The sequence below is a fragment of the Lepisosteus platostomus genome, chromosome 4 (assembly GCF_059453375.1).
Source record: "Lepisosteus platostomus isolate fLepPlt1 chromosome 4, fLepPlt1.hap1, whole genome shotgun sequence".
Classification (NCBI taxonomy): domain Eukaryota; kingdom Metazoa; phylum Chordata; class Actinopteri; order Semionotiformes; family Lepisosteidae; genus Lepisosteus; species Lepisosteus platostomus.
In genome coordinates this window covers 26,617,334-26,640,333 of record NC_142614.1, presented here as the reverse complement: position 1 = coordinate 26,640,333, position 23,000 = coordinate 26,617,334, and the positions used below count along the sequence as shown (strand labels likewise).

The window sequence follows — 23,000 nt, the reverse complement described above, 5'->3', positions numbered from 1 at the left end:
TGGCGACAGAAAGACTATTGGATTGCTTTTTTTTGCCAAAGAATGATATTTTGCCCTTGACAGACGTGAAAATTATACTGACAGTCAGATATTTTCAAGTCAACCAGGTGGGCTGGTGAAGGTGTAACATATTTAAAGAGATTAATTCCCACAAGAGCACCTTTGTCCAGTGTACCACTCAGCAGCAAGCATTCAACCTGTACCAAAGTCCTTGAGCCAGCAGTTCTTCAGTTTCTGCAAACCATTCTGTGAGTGTCTGTTTAACCATGGGACACAAAGCAAGACCACACAGTGCTGGAATTCCAATTGTACAACTTCTCTTGACCATTAGTCTGTAAGGCCATCTCACCAATGCCTTTGACGGCTGCCAGATGCACAGGAAGAGTGATATAGCCTTCCACAGCAGTCTGTCCAGAGGGTGATCAGGTCTGTGCATCTGCATTCCCAGGGTTGTGTTCATGCTCAGGGAGGCCATATCCAAGTCAAACTTTGTAATGTTTGTATTTGAACAGAGTTTCAACTTCTTATTTAAAGTATATCAGTTCTTTGATCCAAGATGATTTTGATCTGTTTAAAGTATTTGGCTAAATCCTTCAGACCTGAATGTGGCATTTCTTTTATCTGCATATATATATACTGTATGGTGTTGTTGTTACCTGCAGGGCAAGACATGGCTCAGCAAGGCCAGTAGTGGGACGCAACAAACTCTTCTGCTTCCGCCAAACAGCGATCTGTACGCCAGGATCGTTAATGTGCCAAAGTAAATGATTTCCTTCTTCACTCACATATAACATGCTGCCCATGCTTAAAGGGTGGCCAAGCAGAACAGATGCTAAACTTCTCTTTGTGCATTTTCAGTAGGTTGAACAAATTCTCAAAATATTTAATAAGCTAGAGTGAGAAGTTTTAATTAGAACTGTTTAATTAAAAACCACCTTTAAATCGTACACTTAAAATGTTGAAGAAAAAATCCACAAGGGAAATCTTTTCACAGTCAGGCAGCTGGTTTCCAGACAAATGTAAAACTGGCTCTGTCATAGATGTTTTATGCTTCCCAGACAGAGCAATCTGCCATCTCTTGTTGAATTTTATGCACTGTGTATTCGCTCTCAACACTTACTATGCCTGTGTATCTCTCCTGTTCTCCCTTTTTAGAAAAGTGAAATTCTCTAACCAACATTAATAAAGAGAACACATTAATAATGTGAGAGCATTATTTTCTAATCCTTTGTTACTGTTACAAAAGGTGTATCCGACTCTTTTATAGCAAACAGTAGAAGAACATTTTCCAATAGCTATGCAGATTTCCTGAGGATCCAGAATTAAATACAGTTGCACTGTTAAAATATTGGTTTTTAAATGTATTGTTGTGACTTGTACTGCTATGATGATGAAATGGTGTCCTTTATGGTCGCAGGTTACATCAGAGGTCTTCACCTACCACGTCTGTGTCATCAGCCAGGCAGCCAACAGTGGCACTACAGGTGAGCGTGGCCACAGTCACCACTCATCTCTGTCCTGAGTTATGCATCAAAAGCTTCAGGACTGTTGTATAAGAGACAAGATTGTAGCTGAAAGCGAAAGATCTTCTGGAAGCTCATGTGAAACGTTTCTTTTCCCTCACAGAAATCACCAGCTTCCAGATTTTCTCCGGCTGACAGCAGAAAATGTCCCAGCACTGTAAGCTCTGCAACTACAAGGTATTAAGCAACACTTTAGTCAATTTAATGGTACATATCAGATGAAAATATGGTAAAAGTAAAAAAGTATGTACATTTTGCAAGTGATAAAACAGCTATGTAGTGTAGACCTATCCATTATATCCAGTGAGTCAGTGAGCAACATTATAACATTTATTTTTTAACAGTAACATTAATCGGAAGTGTAAGATGTAGATACTTATTAAATGAGGTTACTAAAAAAATAGAGATCTTTTGAATTGAATATTCTTGTACAGTATGTGTGCTTCTCTCTTTAATATGTTAGAGGTCCAGCTGTATCTTGTGTGTTTTTTTTGCTTAAGGCCACAGACTTCCTTGTCACTCCAGCATCCCAGTAATGTCTCTTTGCCATCCCACGCACCTCCTGTTTCCCCCCGAGATCTGGAACTTCAGGTAAGGAGGAGGAGGAGACTAACAGCATGTTTAAGTGGTGCTAGAAGGTCATTCAAGATGCAGCACGTATGTTTTTCAGATGTCTATAGTGATGTTGTATTCGGCCGAGTTGGAGAACAAATGTAGCTAACAGTGTTGCTATAGATATTGCTCCATCAGTTTAGTTTTGTTGCATTTATATTAAAATCTCACATTAGTTAAGAGTGTTGTGATTAATTAAAGGGTGCTTAACACTGGGCATTAGCGAAAGAGCGGTGTGTATGGAAATGGAGGTGGTCAGAAGCAGGGCTGTGTCTTTAATGAATACAGAAAAGGACACAGGGAAACACCGAGTTCCACACAGTTTGTAATGCTGGAAGAGCCCACTGTTGTATATCAGAGGTCTCTTTTAAGTCATAGTAATACATATGGGCTGTGTAATTGTTATCTGTACAGAGCAATAAGGTGTGAATCATCTTAGCTTGAAAAGCAATGCCACCTTATTTTGAACTGATCCAATTTCATAACGCCTGTCTGGTTGTGCTCCTAATCAAGCATCCTGATTCCCATGTGAGAAATAGGAGCATTCTTAAGGCTAAGAATGCAGCAGGGGAGTGGGAAAGGAAGGCAGCCAGATTAAAAAGGGAGTGCAAAGTTCATTCCTCCACTATCTGAAAGCTGCTTATGCTGGTGAGGGTAGCAGAGAGTGCAAGGCAATCATGAAAATTAAATCCCTTTTTTTTTTGGCGAACACCTACCTGGATGATATAGGTGTTGTTAGAGCATGTACAGTACTTGATAAGTCCTGGTGAACTGTTATCATTCTCTGAATGACAGTACTCTATGACCCACTTAGTGGATACCATAACAGGTTAGCTGCTTTTGTAAGTCTGAGGTTCTGCTTAAGGCAGTTGGTCTAGGGCCCAGCAGCTTGAAAACACAGTTTTTAATTTTCTGATTTTCACTGTAAAATTATGCTAGTTAAAATAACTAAAATTTCTTATCACAGAGAGTTGATACATTTTTCATCTTCTGTTTCACTCTAGAGTGATGTTGAATCGAATACAGAGAACTCAATTTAAGTGTCTCCTACTTTGCCTCTGCTGATCTCATGAAAGTAAAATTAATTTAGATCTAACTAAAATGCTGCTTTATTCAAATTTAAACACCCTTGAAAGTTTCTGTAGAGTCAAAAACTTCACCACAGTAAGTAAATACACATTATAAACTGCACGTATTATGAATAAATCAAAGAACCGAACCCTGAGTCTGAAATGCCATGTTACTAAACGATGGGAACTCTCTTGGTGTTTGGAAGGGAGTGCTGTATAGCAAGCTGGTGGCGGGGCGACAGAAGCTGGCCACTGAGAAGGATATTCCTCCAGCTGTAATGGCCACTAACAAGATACTTCTCGACATGGCAAAGATACGGTATGTTGAAGCACGTGAAGAAGCAGTTGTGCAGGAAAACATTATTAAAAAGAAAATGAAAAAATGCTTAAAGTCCAAACTTTTTTGAGGCTGTGGTTTGCCACTCTTAGGGAACAGAGGTAACAAAGCTCTGTGAAGGAATTTACCCCATTTCCTATTTGCCTGAAGTTTGTTTCTGAGTGATGACAAACTGACAGATTGAGAAGACTGGGGAATAAACTGACTGATAGGCATTCTGTGGCTTCCCCCTTTCAACCACAAGTGCTTACCTGAACACATGCTCTCTTGCACAGTAATCAACAGATTTCCCATGAATTCCAAAAATGAGCTATACATTTTACGTAATTACTGTTTCCTACTACATATGACATTGTTTGGATGCAGGTGAAGAGGCAAGCAAAATAATCAGTGAATACAACACTGGATCCACCACTCGGGACAGGGAATATTTGCTCATAGAAGGAGTTGGTTCAATTCCCCGATGGGGAGATAGTTGACTCACACCCAAAGAAGGCTCCACAGCCATGTTCCTTTTCTTCTCTTTTCAGCATGGAATAAACCTTTACTTGTTCCTTTGCAGCCTACGCATGCTGACGCAGCTATCTACTTGAACTACTTCATCCACTATGCCTTCCTTTAAATTTTTTTTCTAGATCTCTTTGTCATTCCTCCTCCTCCTCCTCCTGGGCTACTTTCCCCTTCTCCTCAGTAAACAAGAATTCCGTCTCTTCACAGCGACACCTGAAGGCTCCACAGCCGAAATGTTGTTTCTTTTCTAATCTTTTCACCGTGGAATAATCCTTTACTTGTTTCTTTGCTCATAGAAACCATTTAATTGTTTGCTGCTTCCTCTTTGTTTTTCTGTCTGGTCCTGCACTGTCGTACCATTTGACCTATCACTGTTCTCTGACTCCTCTAGTGCCACAATAATGTAGAAAACCTATTACTGTGATTATGCATATAAGGTATACATTTGTATGTAGTGAATAGTCGCTGCCTGTTTGTTAATGATGGAAATACACAAACCTGCATGCTTTGTTTTCCAAATAATGTCTTTGCATATTTTACTGTCATCCAAGGGGTGAACAATACAATATCGGGTTTTCTGGAAAATCTTTTTTTTTATGGAGTGAACTCGGCTGCCTATCCATTTTGTAAAAATGCTATTTTACTGTATTTTAAGCAAGGCTGTCTTGACTTTTCCCTCAGGCCTACTACAGTTGAAAATCTGAAGATGGTCGATGGGGTGTCAGAAGCAAAGTCCAGCATGCTGGCTCCGCTTCTGGAGATCGTCAGCAAGTTCTGCTGTTCAAATGGCCTCCAGGTACTGAAAATAGAGGCTTGAAAGAATATGATGTGCGTCCTATATTTGTGTCGCAGAACAATTACCTAAATCTTTTTAAAGAATGGGGTTATTCAGCTTTCTTGGAATTGTGCAGAAGTGGGTTCATGTGATGATCAGATTGTTTTTCATGTCCTTTGAAGGCTTTCCTACCAGTTAAAACCCCCGGGCTACATTGTGTTACTTTATAGACTGCATTTGATAAAAAAGGCCAATGAAATTAAGAGTTTCTGCATTGAAAACTATAACCTGTGTGGTCAGACTCAATCCTTGTTTCTTTCCTTCCTAGGTAAACGTGTTATCCAGCACTCCTTGTCCGGAAAGGGTGAATTCAGGAGTGCGGCCTGCGTGTGCTGCGCTGTCTGACAGTGTTGATATCACATACAGACTTTTCCAGGAGGAGAAAATGAGCTTGGTAAGCCGTTTGTATCACAGCAGCACAGGTTGAGTTCATCTAGGTTTGAGAAACCTGAGTGTCTCACGTTTTAAAAAAACAAGTGTGCAATTGGGTTTTGAAGTGGCAGTAAGAGTGTATCACAGGCTAAAAGCCAGGTTCATTCCCTTCACGAATACCACACCTACTTGCTTTGATGAATGGGACTACGGTGCAGGCAGGGGAAGCCTGGATCAGTTAGAACTGGAGCCTGGGAGCACCACATGATTAGACTCATCACATTAAAAAGGCATTTTCACTAAATTATCACATTAGACCCCTTTCCTAGTGATCAGTGCTAATAGCTTATGCTCTTACTAACAATAATGACTACAGCCCTCAGTGCACACATTTACACTTGATTGTTTTTATCTCTATGGATGGTTGTAATGTTTAAGAATGACCACGGCATTGGTCCTTTGCCCATAAAAGAAAGGTGCCTTCCAACAGGTGAATAACTGCAGCACTGTGTTTTTTTTGCCTTTATTCTTGTGTCCTGAGCGCTCTGTGCTGATGCAGTGGTGTGTTGTGTTTGCAGACAAAAGTGTCTAACAGCAGGGGTCTGCCGCTGGCTGTGGTGGGCTCCCACCTCCTGCAGGCAGTGAAGGCAGGATGCCCCCTGGACATGGACAGAGCTGGGCTCACTGCTCACACCAGGAGGGTTATCACCAATATCATCACAGATCCCCCCATCAGCTCAGGTACCCTGACACCAGTGAGGTCTTAGTATCTAAAAAGAATACAGTATACAGTATATATATGTAATGCAGTGCATTGGATATTCCCATAAACCTAACAAGAACTAAGCCTTCATACTGAAGTTTACAATTTTGCTAAAATAATAACAGTACATTCAAATGAATCAGAACAATAATAGAAATAAAGTTTTATTTCCAGTGAGAGAATGAAGCAGATTTTGCTGAATGTCGTTCATTTTCACTTGCTGCACGGGAATCAGCCCACAGAGCAGTAGCCAGGTACTTTCTGAGGCTTAAGGGGCGTGAAAGTGTGAAACAAGCCATCCAGCCACGTTGTTGATGCTGATACCGTGGCTTCTTTCAAGAAACGGCTGGAATAAATTAGCTACTAATCGGTCCCAGTCTCATTTTCTCATTTGTAACCATTCTTATGTTCTGCCTGTGTCTTCTCTTCACTTCAACCAGGAAGCACTTGAATTCATTTCAGGATATCATGACAGGCCAGCTCAGATCCTTTCTTTATTTTATTTAATTCATTAGATTAAAAAGAATCTTTTATGTATTTTTGGTCTGCAGTGAAGGTTGTAATTACACTTCAAAGATTCTCTTGTGAACCCAGCACGCTTTGTTGAAAGAAGAAAGGCGTCAGCATTAGAAATGTTTGTGAACGCCGGTGCAATTAGTGGACTTTTTGTTGTTCATATCGTATTTCTGTGGTCCCTTCCATGCTTAAATTAATTGCCATGATAACAGTTATCTATTCTTCAATAAAGGTGTTATATCTGAATGAAGTTAATGCTATTGACTCTTTCTCTTGAATTTAGCTAAATCAGATTTTGTGCCCAAATTACACACATGCATTTACAGTTTTTGAATATATTTCCTTAGTTTTTCATAGAGTGTGTGATATGTGAAGAAATTTTACCTAAATGATCTACATGATTGAGCAAAACTTAAAAGGCTGTTTACAGGTTGTAGGTTGTATGGTGTGTCATTGCTTTGGGTGCATCATGTTCTGGTTTTAAAGCCAAGCAGTTTCCTGCATTAATTCAAGCAATTGTGTGACAGCAGAATCATATCTGCAAATGGCATTATTTTGTTTGAGTTTGGAATGATTAGAAAGATAATTGTAACATCACCATCTCAGAGCCATTGTGTATGTATTTTCATAGCTCATAGAAATATGCTTCCTTTGGGTTTGTTTGTACATGCAACACATTACATGTAATTTGCTATGAATATGTAAAAAAACATGGCATTCCTTTATGATGCTCTTTTCATCTATCAAAAGGCCAATTTAACCATATAAGCTTCTGCATAATTGTGAGTGGGTGCGCCCCATCCTTAATATTTGTTTTGTTTTCAGATGTCAGCAATTTTAAGGCAATCAGAAATTTGGTCCCCGAGGAAATTGACACTTTCCTTATTAGTCTGACGGTGGCCTTACTGCAGAAGGAAGGAGACTGTGGACCAGAGAGGGCTGCGTGCTCAGGACTGAAACCGAGTCCCACCCCCTGCAGCAAACAGCTGGAGTGGATAGAGACAAAGGTGTGTGTTCCCACTGGTCCATTGTTGTACAGGCAACCCATTTCATCCAACTAGAGATTTTACATTAATTTCAGTCTCAGCGCAGAGTGACCTCTCTTACTTGTGGATAATATCTTACACAGCAGTTGAACATCCATTCATAAACTGCCCTCTTCACTCCATTCTCTCCACTTTGTGGTACCCCTGGTCTTGGAGAGCCCTGATCCTGCATGTTTCAAAGGCAGCCAGTAAATCATGAATTTCTAAATTGGAACAATTTAACTGTGTTCAATTAAGCATCTGATTTTTTAACATGAGTAATTTGAAGAACATTGGAATAAACACCTCGGCACATAACAAACACCCTGTTCATAGTCTCTAAAAAAGTGCTTTTGGGTGAGAATGACTGGACTGGGGAACTCCAGGCCAGGGTTGAAGACCCTTGGTTAATATTATACAGCAAACCTTGTAGACTAACCCTAACCCTTACAGTATATCACAGCCCAAGAGCTGCGTCAAAATGAACAGAAATGTCTGGTAGCCATGCTATATAGGATGGAATACACCCGGTTGTGATAGTTCAATGTAAAATGTCTTTTTTTCATTTGAAATTTAGAAATCAGTATCAGTTATTTGCTTGGGCACTTGTTTTTTCAAACAATTTCAAAACCCTGATCCTATGAGGGATTGAAGTGAAACATAAATAGTGAAGTATGTTTTTGAATCAGTTTAAGTATTAACCCCTGGAATGATTTATCCTTCGTGGTAACAGTAGAAGTTAAAAGAAAATGCATCATTTTCTTTTTAATTTCTTCACATCCATTTATATGGTGAAAATAATAAATAACGCCTAGACAATACATTAACAAACTATTCAAGATATTTAGGGTAAAAGATCTGAAAAATGTTCAATTGTACATCAGCGTGTTTGACTCACTGTCCCTTGTGAACCTCTTCACTCCCCTACTAACACGCCCACATCTTGTTTTCTGTGATACAGACTTGAGACAGAAGCAGAGGGAAAGGGTTTGGGAAGTAATACAAATTTAGCATTTTTTAATAAAAAAATATAAGCAGGGCTAAGTTGAGAATGGAATTTGAGGAATGTTAATAAAACTAGAAAATCACATAAATATAAGGGATAAAAGGAAATAAAAGAACAGTTTAAGAGATGCATCAAATAAACTGCATACAACCCTTCAAGAAAATGACAAAAACTGCTTTTCCACAGGAAAAGTGCTTAAGATATACAAACAGAAGAGGGCAGCAGAGTGCCATTAAAGAAAGCACTTTTACCACAAATTATTCCTTGGCAACACAAATCTGCCAATGCTTCAGTAATTTGTCTTTAAATGCAAAGAGCTGCTAATTACATCCAACCTCAGCTTAATGTCCTGATCATGTCATTTTAGTTCAAATGTTTGGTAGTTGCATATTTAATTCATATTTTAATTTAAACGGTAGTACCTTACAACGCATTGATCACATATTACATGATATCACCATTCCCTCGTTTCCAATTTTCATGAATAAGTTTATAAAATGGACAAACATCTTCTTGTTATGATATTTTTAAAAACAAGGTATCCATTTTTTTCCAAAGTAGATACTGTCTCTCAAGAGCTCACTCGATGGAATCAATTAGCTAGTGAAAACCAAATGAGCTGCATGGGTTGAGTGACCTCCTGTCATTTGCAAAATGAATGTTCTCCTTGTCTTCCTTCACCTTCTCCTTTACTTTTCTAATTTGATTTTTTTTAAACTTCATTCTTCATTCATTCATGTTTAGATAGCTGGGTTTAGACTCCCAAATAACTCTGTGTAACAAAGTTTCTGATGATCGTGTTATGTCCCCCAATATGGCTCAGTCTAGGGGCGAATGGGGGCTAACATGTGAGCCAGGGTTTAACGGACGGAAATACACACAATGATGGTTAAGATAGTATGTTTCTATGGAAATGAGATTGCTTCAGCCCAAGGATCTCTATCACCAAAACACTTTAAAATCCCCTTAGGAAGTCACTCTGCATTTTAAGTACATTGCAAAATTGACACTTTGCGTTACTTTATTTTTTAAAAGGACTAGGTTGCTATTTCCATTTACTGTAGCTGTGTTTCAGTTACTGGTATCTTCTTAAATTTCATGCCTTGAATGTCCCTTCCTTCTGCTTATTGTGACTATTACATTTTGTCATTGTATTTTGTGTTTTGTCACGTGGATACATTAAAGATCAAGATTAATTGGACTACTCATTGGTATTTTAAGTTTGTGTCTGTCATTTAAAATACCTCCTCAATATGGTTAATTGGGAAATATACTGTAGCAGAATCTGTTTTTAGCTAATGAGGAAGGTGCAGAAAATAAAACCTTACATGGATCAGACTGCTAAGCACCAGGAGTGTTGTTTCCAGGGAGTGTGGGCATCCGTTGTAAGCAAAGATATCAAATGGACAGGGATACATCTCAGGCACCTACTGAAGCTGAACCACATCGTTATGAAAGACCCATGTCTGATATGATGTTAGTAAGTAACAATTTATAATCTAGCTGTGCTCAGAAAACCTGGTGAAAGTAACAACATATTACTCTTACTGCATCTTTTATTCTTACTTCAGAATTTAAATTTTTCTGATGGCCATACGTATAGACCCAGAGGCCAGATGGGTCAGTACTTTTGAGGGTGTTGGTAGACGGTACCATTTTTGCAAGTTAAGATGGGCAGGGGCAAGTCTTGTCTTGAGTGACGAACACTTCCAGTGTAAATGCAGTAGTTTAAATGCCAGTTCTCATTTAGGAGAAGCCTGTAAAGAAAAAGACATCACAACCCCATTCTTCTGAGACTTCAGTGAAGATGGATGACTTGGAGATTGAGGATGAGCTGCTTAGTGAAATTCCCATGCCTGAAGTTGAGGTAATCTCTAGTAATACTAAAGCAGTACTTTTTAGAATTAATTCTTAATTTAAAATTGTCCAATGTATAAACCCCGTCTCACTTTCTTAGTTCCTTGACAGAAGACTTCAGAACAAATAAAAAAAATAGTTTTGTTATTACATACAACATTACATTAGATTTTATTCTCTGTTGAAAAAGTGTGAGATGGGCCTTAATTTCCTAAGGCCATACACAACTTCTAAAAAATGTCTAAAATTAGGAAAAAGGAAGAAGAATATAATGTGACAGAACTGGTCAACAAGGAACATTTACAATCTGCAGCCAGCAGCCATGTCACCCTGCAACTCACTACAGGCAGCCCACTGAAGCTCAGCAGGTGTGAGCCTGGTCAGTGCTTGGATGAGAGACCTCCTCTCCTGGGAAAGCTATGGTTGCTGCTAGAAGAGGTGTAAGTGGGGCCAATGGCAGGCACTTACCCTAGTTCTGACTCTCTGTGGTCCCAGGGTGTTTCTCGAAAAGTAGGGGTGTTACCCCGACATCCTGACCAAATTTCCTATTGGCCCTTACCAATCATGGCCTCCTAATAATCCCCATCTATCAACTTCCTTCATGGATATGGATTATCCTCGCTACTGATAGCTGATGTGTGGTGAGTGAACTGGTGCACTATGGCTGCCGTCGCATCATCCAGGTGGGGCTGCACATTGGTGGTGGTGGTGGAGGGGAGTCCCCATTACTTGTAAAGGGCTTTAAGTGGAGTGCCCAGAAAAACAAAATATAAGTGTAATTATTATTATTATTATTATTATTATTATTATTATTATTATTATGATTATTATTATTATTATTATAGATATACATAATGAAGGACCAAATTGTTCCACATTAATGTGTGTTTTAGGTTTGCCATGAAGGATGCTGATTTTGTCGATTGTTTTTCGCAGGTGAGCATGAGCCCTCGGGACACTGCCGCCTCCTTTGGTTCAGAGTGTGATGCAGCACCGAGAGCCATGAAGCACAACCTTGCACTCAGCATGGCCTCCTGGAACCAGGAGCAGCTGGACGAAGACACACAAGAGCTCTTCAGAGACTCGCCACCAAAGGTATGTGCTGCTGCCATCCTTCTTGGCAAAGGAAAAAAAAAAGGGCCAGACACGGTCCGCCTCAGATCTCATGGAGGCAGTGCAGTGATTTTGCCGTTCGTTCACCAGTTGTTTCTTTTACCATATTAAATGATTTATTGGATAGAGCATTGTACATGGTAATGTATCCCATACAGTGTTATTACAGTGTACCACAGTATCCGGTACAGTAATAGGGCATTACTCTGTTGGATAAAGCACTTTTTCCATTTTCTGTTTTATCCAATACAGGGTTGTGGGGGAGCTGGAGCCTATTTCGGGGAAACAACGGGCACAAAGAGGGATACAGCCTATATGGGAAACCACTCCGTCACAGGGCAGACACAGACACAGACACACTCACACCACAGCCAATTTTTCCAGAAGCCAATTAACCTCCCAGCATGTCTTTTGTCTGTGGAAGGAAACCAGAGCACAGAGAGGGGACCCCAACGTAAACAGGGGAACAACAAACAAATTCCAGATTGCACCCCAGGTCTAGAATTGAACCAAGAATCCCAGCACGATGAGACAGAAATGATATTACTGCCACCAGTGCCCCATTATTGCCAACGCCTGTTATTGACTTGATTATTTTTATTGTGCTTATCTGACAGCTCTGAATAACATTAACACTCTTACAGATCTAAAATAGCCCCATCCATTGGGAAAGAATAAGCATTTGAATAAAAGAACCAGTTTGTCTTCTTTGACATTTAACATGAAAATAATATGAAATATAAATGAATAAAGATACCACTGCAATCTGTTAAACACCATTGAAGGGTAAGCACTGCCTTAAAAATAATGATTAATATTTTTAATCTTCTTTCTACAGCCTTGTCTCGTGCCCATTTTTTATTTTTTTGGCATTATAACCTTCACAGTCCTCCTGTTGTGTATCCATTACGATCGAATGCTTGTGTCCTCCAGCCTTTGTTTTTACAAAAAGCTAAGCTCCGTTTAATATGATTTGAGTGGCTGATGGTCTGTAATTCCACAGTAAACACTGAAGAAGGCAGGAGTGCAGCATTGACTAAGAGTATCTGCAGTGTACTGTGACAAATAGGAAAATACAAATGCTAATCCTTCGGATTATGGTTTATCCTCTGAGCTAGCATGCAGCATATCAATTCTAAAGAGAGTGTAAGAAGTTTAATTTTCAAGTTCTGAGTACATGTTTTAAGATTGATAAGACACTTCACTGCTACATTTGCCAATGTGTGGTGAAAACATTGATCATGCACCTCTCTTCATCCTGAGAAATATTGCACAAACATACTTGTCTGATCTTGTATTGCTAGGATTTTCCCATTTCCTATTAAAGAGATGTTTTGTAAATTGGAAGTGACCATGGTTTCCTGGACACGTTTCTTCATGTTTTAAATCTAGTTAGGACATTTTGATTTTGGGGTAAAAATCCTTGTCTCATATTATCCGTATTTATATTATTTACAACTGTCAGCAATCAAAATAGAATCCACGAGCAACAGGTCACTCTCAACTACCCACCAGAGAAAACAAAATATTCACTACCATTATGGCTTTAATACAGCTACTGTACCATAACAGTAGCCAGCAAATAAATGGGTTTTCACAAATGGAAGATTATTTGTTGACTGCAGCTGTAGGTGACAAGGCAATTTGTGGGGAAATATTCTCTGTTGTTTCTCTTAGGGGGGTCACAGTGGAGCAGTGGTTAGCATCTTTTCCTGTCACCACTGGGGCTCTGGGTTCAATTGTGGACCTGGGGTGTTGGTCCTGGTATGAATATGTGCATGTCTGTGTCTGTGTGTGTGTCCTGAGATGGATACAGGTTATACCCTGCTTTGTGCCCATTGCTTGCCAAGAGACTCTGACTCCCCTGTGACTCTGAATTGGATGAAGTGGTGAGTATGGATGGATGTTTCTCTTGATGCAAAGTGGAGTTACAGCATCAGCGGTTTCCAGTGTTTATGGTAACCTGCACACATTGGAGATATCAAACAGATGGGGTTGACTGGGGGATTAAAAAAAAATTGGCACAAACTGTCGGCTTTATCTATTTTCTCCAGGCAGAAATCAAATGCCGTTATTTTTTTCTTAAATTGAGAAGTGCTCTGTACTGCCTGGAGAAAATAGATGAAGCTTGCAATTCTGACCTCATATCTTGACAAAGACAGTGAAAGTTAATGTTTAACATTCATCTGTGTTGAGGAAGAAAGAAAACACTGAGGAAAGGAAAGCAGTTTGTTTGGACATTGCAACTGCTATGGAAAGATATTGTCAGTTCGTTGAGTTAATAATAAACTGTATTTTATTTTATGTAGTGCCTTTAAAAGTGGCTTCTTAAGGCGAGTTAGGGATTCTTACCCTTTTCAATTTTCTAAGTGTTGTTCTGCTATATGAGCACAGAACATTCAGGTAACCAGCATCAGAAAACCAGTCTTCAGCACAAGATAACTAAAGAGAATACCCTGTAATATATTGCTGTAACCATTTTTTTTTTATTTCATGCTGTTATTGTGAAAATGTAATAGTCCTTTCTCAAGAGAGACCTTGTCATTTTTACAGTTCATAAATAACCGATAACTTCATAACTTCATTCCATGTATTGGTAGAGAACTGTGCAATGGAAGAATTAGTTTTCTTGGTTTGCAGTTTAATGATTCATGGTTTGTAAGCATAATCTCTAAATTGACAAATCGCCTGAAATAAAAAAATGTATTGTTCAGTGTCAAACTGTCTATGCTCAAAGAAGCCTACCACTATACCTTAAGCTTCTAATGAATCTGAAAAGAGACTAAATATCTGGCTTTTTCCTCATTTCTGTGGTAACTTAGAAGTACAGGTTCTGTGATAAACAATTTCTCTGCAATTGTAAGACAAATATCAACCTGGAGCTTTTTCAGGTTGTATTCTTATTGTTTGGCACATAGGGCTTGAAGGCAACAAATGAACATTCTGAATTTTATTAGCAGTTTTACAGTACAGTTGACAAAGGTTTAAGTCACATGAACTGAATTACAGCTAGTGGAACAGCTAGTGAGGGCTTTTTTTCAGTCTACATAACATTACAGATTTTCTTGGCTTATTGTAAAGAGGCAGATATAATTGGCCTCAGAGGACAGATCATGTTCATATGATTCTTTAGATATTTTGTGGTAGGGCCCTGATACATTCTCTCTCTTCATTTTCTGTATACTGTAACATACAGAAGTAAAAGAAATGAGAATTAACCATGTATTTAATATTCTTTGCGGTGGAAAGAAAATGTAGTAGCATATTTATTAATGTGTTTAACGGCTAGTACCATTAAAAGAACATAATGGCTTTTGTTTTTTTGGCTTTTGCATTCCAGCAGCGACCTTTCCATTAGGTTTTCATAGTCTAGCATGTCTTGTTTTAATGGATAAAATTCCAGTCTCCTTCAAATAAAGCCACTGTGTTTGATTTTGCAGTCTATGTCTAGAAGACCTGTTGTCATTTTTAACAAAAGAGGGAAGAATCCTTAGTTGTTAAAGTAAAAAAGTCACACAAATCCCCAATGACCCGTCCTTCTTCTGGGTTCCTAGGATTTTCAGTCTAATGTTACTCATCCAGTGTAATTCATTACATTGCACAACAAATATTCAAAATAATGTTTCTTACTTAATTGTTTTTTTGTCTACACTTAAAATGTAGATGTCAAAGTGTGGGCATAAGATTATTTTCAAGTTTGCATAAAATATTTTTATTTTTCAGCTTTTTGTGATGTAGTTTTACTAGAGCTCTTTATATAGTATATACTGTATATAAATGATAGTGCAAATGGGAAGAAATCTGAAATTGCTTTTCCTTTGTAATTTTGTTCTGTTAGTAAAATGTTAAAGATGCAGGTTGAATTCCCGAAATTGGATAGAATTACTAGACCCGAGGAAAAGAGGACACCTGCGTGCTGGACATGATCTGTTCCACTGTATATTGTAAATACTGTATGCTGCTTTTTGCTTCTTTTTTAAATTTAGAACAAAAAAAATAGGGGGAAAGCTTAAATAATAATCCGAGATGCAAAACCTTCATCCTTATTAAGCTTGTTGTGCAGTTTTGATGACACAGTACAGAACAATTCTGGTCCTGTTTGTAGTGAGGATACCAACATTTATTCAAAATAAATGGTTGCAGTGGTTAGCATTGCTTCCTCGCAGTGCTGGTGTCCTATGGTTCAGTTCTGGACCTGGGGTGTGATCTGTGTGGAGTTTGCAGTTTTTTCCCTGTGTTCATGTGGGCTGTGTCTCCAGCTGCTCTGGCTTCCTACCACAGTCAAAAACATGCTGGTACCTATAGGTTAACTGGCTTCTGGGAAACTTGGTTCTGGTGAGACTGTGTGCGCTCAGTGACGCTGTGTGCGCTCAGTGACGCTGTGTGCGCTCGGTGACGCTGTGTGCGCTCGGTGACGCTGTGTGCGCTTGGTGACTATGTGTGCGCTCCGTGATTCTGTGTGCGCTCCGTGACTGTGTTTGTGCTCTGGGACTCAGTGTGCACTCAGTGACTCAGTGTGCGCTCCGTGACTGCGTCTGTGGTCTGGGAGTCTGTGTGCGCTCGGTGACTGTGTGTGTGCGCACCGTGACTGTGTGTGTGCGCTCCGTGACTGTGTGTGTGCGCTCCGTGACTGTGTGTGTGCTCTGAGACTCTGTGTGCACTCGGTGACTCAGTGTGCACTCCGTGACTGTGTCTGTGCTCTGGGACTCTGTGTGTGCTCCGTCCAGGGTGTATCCTGTCTTGTGCATTTTGCGTGTCGGGATAGGCTCTTGCACTCCCACGATGCGGAAGTGGAAACAGCAGTTAGAAAATGGGTGGAAGATTATGCTGTATTTTCTAAAATATGTACATTGTCTTTAGGATACTCACAGCTGATGATGTAGGATTTTTTATAATTCATTTTTCTTTTTTTACTAGTTGCAGTGGGGGTGGGTGTGCTTGAACTCAATTCCTTCTAGTGATAAGAAGTGCAGACTCCATTTTTCTGATAAAAATAATCTTCTAGGTTTTAGAAGTAGAGACGTGTTGATCGGCTGTTACAGGTTGAGGCTAAAGTACCTTTTATTTAACAAGAAATGGCTCAGGGTGTTCTGTGTATCATTGCATCCCCAGTTTGCAGGTGTGCAAGCACCTGATTCGTGCAGTGTATGATTTGAGCCCACACGCACCACAAGGACACCCCAGGTCATTGGAGAGGGGGGGCACAGGCTCTAAATTAAGGTCTCAGTCACAGCTGCTGGCCTGGGCCAGTCCTCTGTCAGTCGGAGCAGGTGCCAGATGTAGGTCAGCCCCTGGCTAAGCCAGCCTGCTCATCTCGTTAGAGAGGGCAGCCACGAAGGGATCGATCTTAAGAGAGGATTGGGGGGCCAGAGGTCAAAGTAAATAAGAAACCAAATCACAAAGAGCCATGGGCTTAGTGAGACAGAACTAGTGAATCCACAGCCCCTCCGAAGCCCCGTTAATGTTTTTGTCATCGAGACAGAGAACATTTTTTTTATTCCGACTGTAGGATCACCAGTCCGTTGTTAACTATTTAACACTCTGTGATGCAGGAAATTGAAAACCTCCATGTTATCCTGGGGAGACACTGAAATCTGAGATGTCTAGGAGGAATCATAATTGTCATTCTGATATCTACAAAAAGATTTCATTTTTCCTGCTCAGGTGCCAAAATAACTTATTCCAGATAATTCCGATCATGAACTTTGTTTCCTATATTGTATTAGGAATCCCAGCATCACTTCAGCCTCATGGGGTAAAATTAACACACCGCATCAGTCTTCTAGGCATAATCTGACCATTTAGATACTTGGAGCTGGGCTGGGGTCTACCAGAGTAATTTTCCCTGCTCTGTCTATCCTGTGCAAGAATTAGCTTTGGTTTGATAAAAAAAAAAGCTATTGTCTTGAATCTTTTAGGCTGTTCTAACCAAGGACAGAACAATGCATAGTCAGAACTCAATCCTGTAATTCCCGTCTTACTTATACATCACTATGGTATTTGTGTGTATTTCAGAAAGTTACCTTGTGTGCATATTCAAATTTCACTAGAGTTTCTTTTCTTAAACTATAAATATATTTTCTTTATATGAGGTAATAATAATGTAACAGCACACATCTAAAGCTCTTATTCTTCCATCCTAAAAAAATGGATACCTGTAGTAGAAACAAATTAACTTCTTGTTCCATCGAAAATTCAGATTTGTACCAGTCCTTATTGTCCTCCAACATTTGCTCATAATTCTGTAGCCTTTCTGCTATCTGAATGGTGAGGTGTGTTAGTTTCCTCAATCCCTGCACTACCTCCATTGTGATTTGCTTTTCTCCTTAATGCACAAAGAGGAGATATTTTAATTTTCTTCTTCACATGCTTGAAATACCTACTCATTTGGGTACACTTAGCATTATTCATCTCTCCTCACTGTGTGACCACAGCCATTCAGATAGTCCACAGCCATCTGTAACCAACATGTGATGTTTTAGTAAGAAGAAGAGGCATTAAATAACAGGTCATGGTTGACTGATTCTACAGAATATGCATAAAGTCATGGGCTTAATTTATAAGGTTGTATTAACATTTTGTTATGCACCATGGAGCCACTATGGTAATGAATAGTTCTATTCTGAAATGAAATGGCATGTTAGAGGGTTTATTGCTGAGAAAAGAAAGTCATTTCAAAAGTATGCATGAACAGAAGAACATAAGAAAATACGTTAATCAAAATAACAGTCATCACCAGGATACATAGAAAAATTAGAAAATGATGGCGAAGACAGCAGTTATGTTTTGGCCTTAATTATGAATATGGGTTGATGCTTAAGAGCTATGATCTCTAAAATACTTAGCATTTTATCATGATATAAAGAGTTTGCATCTGCTGTTCATTTCTGAAACTTGACTCTCAACATTAGAAAGAGAATTATAGACGTCTTGAAATTTGAAATATATCTTAAGAAAATCATTAGTTTTAAAAATCAGACTGGAATTCATGTTGTTCTGTATGCGTCTTTTTCACCATGAGCAGGAACAATTTCAGGTTTAACAGTTGCCTTTATATCAGGGATGCTTGACTTTGTGGTGATGCCCTTCACATTCAGAAAGAAAATTGAGAGACTCTTAAAAAAAATAATAAAAATGCTGTCATACTAAAAACTCACATACTATCCAAACATCATCAGATTAATTCAAAGGATGTTTGACAGACAAAAGTGTAGATTGTTTTTGTTAAGAACCAAGTTTATCTGTATGTGGATTTTCTTTGACCTCTGATAGTTTAGCGGTTTATTTCCCTTTTGTAAGCCCTCAGCAAACAAGATTTCCCGACCGGTAGTCAAATTTCTAATTTGACACTGATAATCTCTTCCCGTCTTTCCAAAATCCACTCACCATTTTTTTTCCCTTGGAAGGAGCACAGGTTATGTTTATGGCTATTCTACTTGCCTATTCATAGTATCCAGCAGATCAATAAGTTTGCATTAGCGTGCCTTGCTAAATAGCTCCAGAGTGGCTTTTTCTTGAGAGCACTTGGTGAGGTCACAAAAGGGTTAGCAGCAGATGGATTGGAAAAGGAAAAAAAAAGTCATTCTTGTGAAATGAAATTTGAAGAAACCGATAAATGGGCTTAGGCGACGTCATGATAGATTGTAATCCGATGAAACGGGCCTCCTGTACCTCCTTGACGCTTTTCTGTTTTTGGAAGGCTGAGATAGAGGCTGGCAGCTCAGCAGCGCGGTGGTGAATCTCAATGGGGTGATCCCACTGGGTAGTTCCCCCGATCTGAAGGACTGCGTAGCAAGTCACCATGGTGATTTTTCATCCTCCCGGGCTCGGGCCTAGCGCCTCCGGCCTACAGGCCTACAGCGCTTCCTTCAGTGTGCTAGCTAGGTCCTTTACACCTGTCAGATCACAGATGCCCTGCAACCTCACATGAAGCAGTATGACTATTTACACTCTTGTGGCAGCAAGTAATGTGAAGATGTGAGTCATTTCGTGAGTCATTTGTTTCCGCAGTGAACTTTTTTCTGGTTAAGGAGTTTTGATGCTCTATCTGACTTCATGGTTGTCTTGAATAAGACAGCCCCTTCAGAGTGAACGAGTAAGGAAGGGCTGTATAGGGGGTTACCAGTCTGTATTGATAGGGGTCTGTGCCTGACAGTGAAATGACCTTCTCCTAATATTACCAGGGAAATATTACCTTTAATCAGGAGGCTATGGTAATGAAAACTGTATTTTCATCAAGGAGTTCTTTTCAGTTCTGATGGTTTGTTTTAGCCAGCTTGTGTCCAAGAAAGCTATGATTATATTAATTCTGAAAATATTTTTGGGGGTTTTGTTTCTTTCAAAAGTTCTAAACAAAAAAGTACCTTTCTGATCTACCAGGTGTTTAGGAGGTATTATGTTGATCCGTTTATCTTAAAAATGTCTTAAATTATAAATTTGTTAACTTTATAGTATATATAGAACTTAATTAATTCGATAGCTTTAACCAGTCACTAGAGAACTTTATTTAACAATTTAATTAACAAAACATCCTGGAATGATTTCATTTGTGTTTCCAGGGTGCCATCCAACCGACAAAGAGAAAGGTACCCGAATGGTTTGAAGCACCAGGAGGATCCAAATTTCCTTCCACTGGCTCAAAAAAGGCCAAAACAAAAAAAGGACTCTTCATGTGACCCTCAGGATCCATTCTTACTTGAGCGACTTCCAATAAAACACAACGTCCTTACAAGTACAGTCACTCTGTAGATGAGGAGCTGCAGATGACATACACACTTCATTTAAGAGCACAACAGAGTGCCGTCAATGTGATTTCAACATCTGGAAAGCTGCATAGCTTATAAAATATAAAATAGTTTATAAAAGCCCAGTTAGTTCTTGACTGGCTTCTCCCCCAAACAGGATGAGCAGTCTTGTGTGTTGAAGGTAAGTATTCTATAGCTTGAGGTACCAGCGACATAGTGTCTGGAACCCTTGCATTTGTGTTCTGTACAAGATGGATGTTGCGTTCTGTGTGAATATTTCAGAAAAGATTCTGAACAAACCTATGAAACTACGAAATAGAGAATAATTCTGTATACAAGATTTTCTGGATCTTGAAAAATGAAAACAGCTTCCAGAAACAACTAAAGCGGTGTTTTAGCCGCACCTCAGTGGTACAGATCAGCAGAGGACCCAATCCTGGACCCAGAGGCCCGAAACTGCTGGTTTCTAGTCCAGCGGGGCTCTCAGGTATACTTGAACCCTTAATAGACTCAAAAATGTAAATGGTCTAAACTGTTTGGCGGTTTTCAGCTCTTATACATGTTTGCCTGTAAACAACTGCATTTCATAAGGCAAATAAAGTCTCTTTTGAGTAGAAGCCAAAATGGGAAATTTTCCAATCCAGATCCTTATTAGTTCTATTAAGGTTTAAATGAGATATTTAAGTGTGGCTGGTATGAAAACTAGCAGGTGTGTGGTCCTCTAGAACCAGGACTGTGAACCTCTGCAGTAGAGAACTGATGCTTTATTGTTTTACTGCAGTGTGGGCTACATATTGTAATGACTTCAGTCTTGCAAGACATACTGTAATACCAGCTTGAGGAATGTATACATGCACAGTATTGATGTATCAAGCTACATAATGGCTTTTTTTTTAACCGCAATTGATTAAAAACGTCAGGGCAGATTCCATTCAAAGGTTATTGAACTCCTGGAACCAGAAAAACATATTTGATTGACACTTGGCTACAGTCACTTTGAATGAAATATTTTTGCCCACAAGTATTTGTCTAGTAAATACTTTATAAAAATGTGTCACATTGGGAGTTGTGTAAATTAATTGGTAATGCTTTAGTTCGTGTATAAGAAGTTTAACATTTAAAGGAAACATTTCCACATTCAAAATGTTTTTTTATATTCTAAGAATTAATATTATTACATTGTTTTTGTTACGTTTGATATGTGTAATTTTCTCCAACACGCTTCTTGAATTAATCTAATGTTATTGTTTGCTAATAAAGCTTTTAGGCACTTCATAATGGTTCTTGAACCTGATCATTCTAAACTTCCTCCTGTAGATACAAGGTGATTCTACAATTACTTTGGACACAAGGCGATAGGTTTTAACATCTAAACCACAGTTCAGCCATTTAAATGCTTCCTTCAGAATGTTAGAGCCACAGTTTTACAAGGGATGACATTTCAATTTAAATAGATCAGGAAATTACTCCCTTTTTCCTGCTGTGCGAATCTAATCCCTGTCAGGATTATCCCTGTCTGCAGACACAGATTCCTTCAGAGGATTTATATTCAGGCCCTGAATTGTTTGTTACAGATAGTGCTTTATCCTGGTGGGAAGGGAGTCACAGCACATTGAACTGAAGAACCAGAAGCACTTGGTTTGTTATGGCTTAGGCAGTTCCGTTGAAAACCCAGCTGGTAGTACAGACCCCATAAACCCACCGTTCATAACAAATGGCTGGTCCCACAAAGTAGTGATTCATGGCTTCAGTCCTCCAGCTTCTTTTTGTCCTTATTTTATGATGTACCCACCCACTTTAGAAGCATCAATTGTTTTAAGGCTCATGTCTGTAGCAGTGACTCCCTCGTGTGCTTAAGCAGATAAGAATGATTAGAAAAAGAAAGGAGGCATTTGGCCATTCAGTTGTGAGTGGTTAATTCTTCAGGGGATCTCATCCAACCCTTTCTAAAAACAAGACAGGGTATCGGCTTCGCAGATGGGTTGCTTGTCTAGCCCTTGTCTCCCACAGCCTTTTGTGAAATAAAAATCAAATGAACCAGTGCAACTGCAGTTTGGAAAGACCTTGGTGTCTTTGACATGAGTCATCAGGGGACAGGGAAAAACGCAAAAGAGGTAAACTTGGCATAGCGGACAGAGTTGTATGACTATGGCACCCTTGCTGAAGAATAAAGTGCATCTGGAGGATAGTGTACACAGCCCTGCTTTGCGAAAGGAGTGTTCCTGAGTATAGTGGACGCCTGGCAGCCGCTGTGGTGTGATGTCGATGTGCAATGTCGACTGGATACAAAACCTCTGCTTGCAGTATGGCAGTTTTTTTGGACAGCATATTGCTCCAGAACCTAGTGCTGGTCACTATAATGGCACTCTTTTTAACTTGGGATAGCACAAGACTTGCTTTTCCAGCATGCCCACCTTTCATGGCATGTCTCTGAATGACATTGCTAGCATGGCATATCTTGCAGTGACATTGCTAGAATGGCACGTGTCTCATTGCCATTTCTAGAATGGCCCATATCTCAGTGACATTGCTACAAGCCTGCAGCCTCTGTGCAGGAGTTGCTGTTTGCCAAAAGCTGAAGCAGTTTAGGCTGGCATGTGCCAAGCCTGCCTCGGTGGAGCTCTGTCAATTGAGTGTTGCCGTTTGGGGATTCCCAGTCCAGTGATGTGATAGTCTTAGGCTTGTGCTCTGTGATGACCTGTATACTGCTATAGGGT

At 39.5% G+C, this 23,000-nt stretch overlaps 1 protein-coding gene across 2 annotated transcripts in view; it reads left to right on the top strand.

The window, feature by feature from the left end:
- wrn (WRN RecQ like helicase) overlaps positions 1 to 21,561 on the top strand; it is a 50,480-nt gene extending 28,919 nt beyond the window's left edge. For both annotated transcript variants that reach the window (XM_088629221.1, XM_088629222.1), the window contains 12 exons: positions 663 to 760; positions 1,418 to 1,484; positions 1,627 to 1,700; positions 2,024 to 2,114; positions 3,412 to 3,524; positions 4,734 to 4,848; positions 5,156 to 5,281; positions 5,838 to 6,000; positions 7,364 to 7,545; positions 10,320 to 10,436; positions 11,363 to 11,521; positions 20,098 to 21,561. In XM_088629221.1, coding sequence (XP_088485347.1) covers positions 663 to 760; positions 1,418 to 1,484; positions 1,627 to 1,700; positions 2,024 to 2,114; positions 3,412 to 3,524; positions 4,734 to 4,848; positions 5,156 to 5,281; positions 5,838 to 6,000; positions 7,364 to 7,545; positions 10,320 to 10,436; positions 11,363 to 11,521; positions 20,098 to 20,214 — 1,422 coding nt within the window. In that variant the 3' untranslated portion in view covers positions 20,215 to 21,561. The remainder of the gene's footprint in view (positions 1 to 662; positions 761 to 1,417; positions 1,485 to 1,626; positions 1,701 to 2,023; positions 2,115 to 3,411; positions 3,525 to 4,733; positions 4,849 to 5,155; positions 5,282 to 5,837; positions 6,001 to 7,363; positions 7,546 to 10,319; positions 10,437 to 11,362; positions 11,522 to 20,097) is intronic.
- The last annotated feature ends 1,439 nt before the right edge of the window (positions 21,562 to 23,000 follow it).